Below are 5941 nucleotides of genomic sequence, written 5' to 3'. Positions count from 1 at the left end.
TTGAAATTTCATCTGTTTTTTTGGTCCACCGTCAGGTTGTACCCGGATTTTCAGTGCTTTTACTTTGTTTGGACCAATCAAAAGTATATTTATTGGAAAGCAAATTTAATCTACATTCTAGTGAGGTGCAACAATTCACGCTGAGAAATTTCACAAAAATATGATAATTATAAACGTAAAATCATTCCCTTGGCTCTCTGCCCAAATCACCACCACCCGTACCTACTTGGACGTACCTTGTTTGACGGATGATGCTACTAGCCGTATAATGTAACAATCAAAAAAGTCAATCATGAATGAATAATGAAAAACAAAAATCACCTTGACCAGGAATCGAACTCGAGCCTACTGATTACCTCTCTGACATCTTACCAATAGGCCAAATTGACAGATGGAACAAGTCAAGCTGTAGCTCTATTATTCAGTTGACTTCATCGAGTCGAATTCGCTGCTAGATTCCCCGGCAGAAAACGCTCATCGTGCCTCGATTAATGTTGCTTATACTGCCCCAGGGGGATTCTCATTATGCCCCTACAGTGACTAGTTTTCAGCTTTCAGCAAAAATTTTTAAAATGCATTTTTAAACGTTTTTATCTACTTTTTCATGTTTCATCCAATTAGGCAATAGACTATTTGAGTGTCTGAACACGAAACAATGATGTAATTCACATATTATAGCTGTTCTTTTTGGTTAAATAAGCGGTTTCCTTAAGGTGACCATTATGCCCTTATCTCCCTACTTTTTCATTGGATTCAGTTCCAACAAAATTAAAATTCTTGTATGAGTTGATTGAAGTTTAGTAAAATGGCTAAAAATCTCTTAAAAAATGCACTCATTCTACTCATTGAACGATATGAACTGTTTATAATGACAAAAGCTTCATGAAGGATCAAAATAGATTTTTGCATTTAAAAACCAAATCTTATCAAAAAATTTGATTCCTTTGGAATAACAATAGAAAATTGATGGATAATTATGCCCAAGGCATAATACATATTCCCGAACAAATATGAACTCAGTCAAGTTATTATTTGTGTTTGCAAACTGTCTTAATCAATCTTGAATCACAACTCGTTCCGCGAAAGCCGTCGTTCAGAGAAAAGTTGTTGTTTTCTAATTAATGAGTTGGTAATTATATTTGCGACCCATCAATTGGGACATACACAGATCCCAGATCTACTGCGTGACGCTGTAGCCGATCTGTCTGAGTTTCCGTCTGTCTGACTGATGATGAGCACACAATGTCAAGCACCGAGTTGATTGGGCTAATTTTTGTCATTTTTCTTTCTTTAAGGTAGACGACACACGACGTATCACATTTAGCAGATGGGAGAGAGAAGCGGCACGTGTAAAGAAATACAGCGGATTTTTCGTCTGTTTCCTGGTGCAAAAAAGGAGTTTTTTCCACCCCTTAGATTGCCGTCTTTGGTTGTGATTCCCTATTTATACATAAGTCCCAGGACAAGGTTGGTCCTCGTTACACCTTCTGATCCGCCCAACTTTGCACGTCAGTCGATCGAACACACAAATTGTTAGCTTCGTGCTCAATTATTTGATTAATCTGTCTGTTGTCGTGGGTGTGGGTGTACATTTTTTTAAACCCACCTGTTTAGGAAGGAAGGTACCTAGCTAATAGAATCAAAAGAGGAGAAAACTTTTATCATTAATCTCATTTTTGCTTGTTGTCATTAGCTGATACGCTGTGGTGAAAAATTGGTTGCTAGAGTTGCCAAATTGATCTTTAAATCATTATGAAATTTCGATTCTGATTTAAAGATTTTTGAAAATGGAATTTATAAAAATGAGCTAAATTATTTAAAATGAATGAAATATTGCAATCAAGTGATTTTTCAAAACGAAAATTGCAAAAAATATATTTTTTTAACATTTCATAACACTTTTGACGCTATTTTGCAAAAATGAAAAAAAGGAAAAAAAAAGACGGAAAAGACAAAGAAAACATAGCTGACAAAAATGACCAAAAAATGACAAAAATGACAAAAATGACAAAAATGACAAATATGACAAGAATGACAAAAATGACAAAAATGACAAAAATGACAAAAATGACAAAAATGACAAAAATGACAAAAATGACAAAAATGACAAAAATGACAAAAATGACATAAATGACATAAATGATATAAATGACATAAATGACATAAATGACATAAATAACATATATGTATGTATGTATGTATTGTATTCACCTTGGGTTTACGGCAGCGCCGCGGTTGTGGCAAAAAAAATAACCCGCACGTCCATCTTGGCTACCATGCAACACAATCCTAACCCCTCAATGAGACTTCTAAAGGAATGGAATCGTAAGCAGAGGCACTAACGGTATCTAGGGTGAAAAGGGGAAAACTCTCGAGAAGCTATAATCATATTGTTGACTAACCACGATAGCATGCAAATTATAATCCCGCCGCCAAGGCTTCCGAAAAAAAGAGTGCGTCTTTATTTTACAAAAAGTAATCAAATACTTTATTTTTCTCAACCATGCCAAATTCCCTTGACATAAATTGAGGAACGTCTAGTATTCAATACGGTACTAGCATACACGGTAAACCGCTCTTTTTGTAAAACGAGGATACCCAGATGCCCCTGCCCTTGTTGTTAAAATATATCATCGATAAAATGAATAAAATGTAGTCAAACGAAGTTATATAATATTGAACGCGCACTTCTAATTTGTACGCGCATGCGCGCTTCTAATTTGTAGCAAAATGCGCAATAACGTTCATAAGGAACAGTTGAAATGGAACAGTGCGAATGTCATCTAATTATGTTTTGTTTACGTTTTTACATAGCTCAGTAGCATTCGAGCTAGAATACAAGTTACCGCCGCGAAATATAGACCGTTTTTTACTTCCGAAATAAAGTTGTTTTCGCCAAGTAGTGAAGTTTTTATAATCCGCGAGTTTCTTGTTCGGATCCGAAAAGTTCTTCCGGGAGTGCAAAAACATTTTGGTCCTTCGTAACCGGATACCACATCCCGTTTTCCCGGAGAATTTTTGTGGATTAGTTTCGCGGTGTTGTGTAAATTGTGCTGCTGATTGGCGACGCGAAAATCGCCATCGCAAATAACTTTTCGCGGACAATAAAAAGTGGTCCCTTTTGTGCTGCTGGCTTGGGACGCGAAAGAATCGCCATCGCAAATTGATTACCCAGCTCATCGAACAATTTGGCGAGTGTGATAAGTGCCTGAAAGTGTGCAGAAAAAAGTGCATCGAGCCAGCTTGGAGTGAACCACGGCACCTAGGAAGGACATCACGGAGCTTGAAGGCAACCTCCAGGACATCGGACATCGTAGTTCATCACATAATTTGGGAAGTACTATTGTGTTGTTGAGAAATAAAGATTGAGATTGCATGTGAGGTGTTTTTTCTTGGTTGCATGAGGTGTGCCCTTTTTAAATATAAGTTGGTCTTGGTTTGCGCTGGTTTTTTCTCCGTTGTTGTTCCGCTGGTTGTGCCCCCCTGCTGCAGTCAACAAGTTCGACGGTTTCGTCAATCGGGTTTCGCGGTTGTGTGGAACGTCGAGTAGATCGGGTACAGCTGTTAGTGCTACAGTGCAGTTTGGTGATAGTGTTTAATTTTGCATTGGACGAGTTGGGCCGAAAGGACTTCAGTTTGGTTTCAAATTAAAACTTAGTGAAATAAAGTGAAAGTGAAAAAGTGTAACATGGCTAGAAACTTACAATCGCAGCTAAAAACTCTGCAAAAACGTGAACGACAAATAGTGCTTATGCTGGACAGTGTCGATCGTTTTTTGCAACACTATAATTCGGAACATGATGAGTGTCAATTAACTTCTAGGATTCAAGCTTTGGATCCAGTGTACAGTGAGTTTTACGAAGTGCGTGGAAAAATAGAGATTGCTTTGGAAGAGGCCGATGAAAAGCTGGACAAGGATTTGGAAGAGGACACTAAAAAGGAAGCAGAAAAGCAACGACAGGATGAGAACGAGAGGATTTTTCTGGAGTTTGAGGATCGATTTTTCGAGCTGAAAGGAATGCTCATGAAACTTCAATCATCGAAATCATCTCAGCCAAGCGACGAGTCGAGATTCAGCCAAGATCGGTCCGCCCCATTCTCTCGTGTCAAGCTTCCAGAGATTCGACTTCCAACCTTCAACGGGAAGATCAAGGAATGGGTGACGTTCAGAGATAGCTTTCGGAGTCTCATTCACTGCAATCCTCAGCTAGGATCTACGGAGAAGTTCACGTATCTCAGGTCTGCCGTCACAGGTGATGCGTTGAAGGATATCGCATCCATTGAACTCACCGATGCCAACTATGATGTCGCTTGGGATATTTTGGAGGAGCGTTACGAGAATCGTAAGCTCATTGTGAAGGCTTACCTGGACGCATTATTCGCTTTAGAACCTCTGAAGAAAGAAGGCTACGACGGGCTGAATAATCTGATCACCGAGTTCGAGAAGAATCTTCAGATGTTGCAGAAGGTCGATGAAGAAACCGAAGGCTGGAGTACAATCCTGGGTTACATGCTGAGCGCCCGTCTTGATCCTGTTACTCTTCGAAATTGGGAAACACACCATAACAGCAAGGAAGTTCCCAGGTACGAAGACCTCAAGAAGTTTTTACGCAACTATTGCAGTGTTCTCCAATCTGTAGCGCCATCGAAAGGGTCAAGTTCAACAGACAACAAGCAATCCAGGAGTTCAGTATGTAATACCGCATACAAGTCGTCGAATCGGTGTCCATTCTGCAACGATCCGTGGCATTCACCCTTCCACTGCCAGAAGTTCATGCGTCTCAAATTGTCTGAGCGTTTGGATGCGGTTAATCGAGCCAGAGTCTGCCGTAACTGTTTCCAGAGTGGTCATTTCGCAGCGAATTGCAGCCGAAGTACCTGTCGTCATTGTCACCAGAAGCATCATTCGTTAATCCACGCGTCGCGATCCTCCGTTCCACACCCGTTGAATCCGAAGCCTTATCAACAGTCAACCTCACAACCCATCGTTCAACAAGCATCGTTCCAACAGCCGAATCCACAACTCCAACCAACAAACACCGAGAACTTGCACACCTCAACACAAAATGCACCAACAACCTCACAACACACAAACACACAACAAACCTCAACACATAGTAACACCAGTCAAAATTATGTCGCACTTCCTGCTTCTCCTTCGAATAACATTATTCTGTCAACGGCTCTAATAAGAGTGAAAGATCGTCATGGCAACACGCTGGTTGCTCGAGCTCTTCTTGATTCTTGTTCGCAACACTGCCTCATGACACGTGACTTCTCTCGCAAGCTGCGCTTCGTTGAATCTCCCACGTTCCTGTCGGTCCAAGGTATTGGATCATCGCAAAGTGTTTCAACAAAGGCTGTGAGCGCTGAAATAACTCCCCGTTCGCCGAAGATGTCCCGTTTCCAGGAAACTGTGCAATTTTTCGTTTTGCCAAAGCTCACTCTTCATTTGCCAACAACTTCGTTTGATCCATCCACTTTGTCGCTTCCTGATGCATCGCTCCTGGCAGATCCGTATTTCCATGAGTCGAGGCGCATAGACGTAATAATTGGCGCTGAATATTACATGGACAGTATATTGTAATAAAATATAATTAAAAAATGATATAATGAAACAAAGTAATTTAAAATATAATTTTATACAAACGAATAAAACAATTGAAAAAAATGCAATATGATATAGAAGGTATGAAAAAATATAATATCTATGAAAATATAAATATGAACATTTATAAATAAATATGAATATGTTTTTGCATTGCTTGATTGTATCTTTGTACTTATTCTGAAAAATTGCTATTTATATAGAAACGAAAATTTATGCAATTACATAATGATGAATATGAATATTTTCTCTGGAAGCAGTAAAGCTCGTAATATTACAGAAACATAAAAACAACATTATATGAAACTTGAGTGACGTAGGAATAAACTGCAA

At 39.2% G+C, this 5941-nt stretch overlaps 1 protein-coding gene across 1 annotated transcript; it reads left to right on the top strand.

The window, feature by feature from the left end:
• Positions 1-3688: 3688 nt before the first annotated feature.
• Positions 3689-5587, top strand: LOC129752981 (uncharacterized). Its single transcript, XM_055748772.1, has one exon. It carries the CDS (start codon positions 3689-3691, stop codon positions 5585-5587), a length of 1899 nt encoding a protein of 632 aa, XP_055604747.1.
• Positions 5588-5941: the final 354 nt, after the last annotated feature.

Source organism: Uranotaenia lowii, chromosome 3 (genome assembly GCF_029784155.1).
Source record: "Uranotaenia lowii strain MFRU-FL chromosome 3, ASM2978415v1, whole genome shotgun sequence".
Taxonomy (NCBI): domain Eukaryota; kingdom Metazoa; phylum Arthropoda; class Insecta; order Diptera; family Culicidae; genus Uranotaenia; species Uranotaenia lowii.
This window is presented reverse-complemented; position numbering and strand designations above follow the sequence as displayed.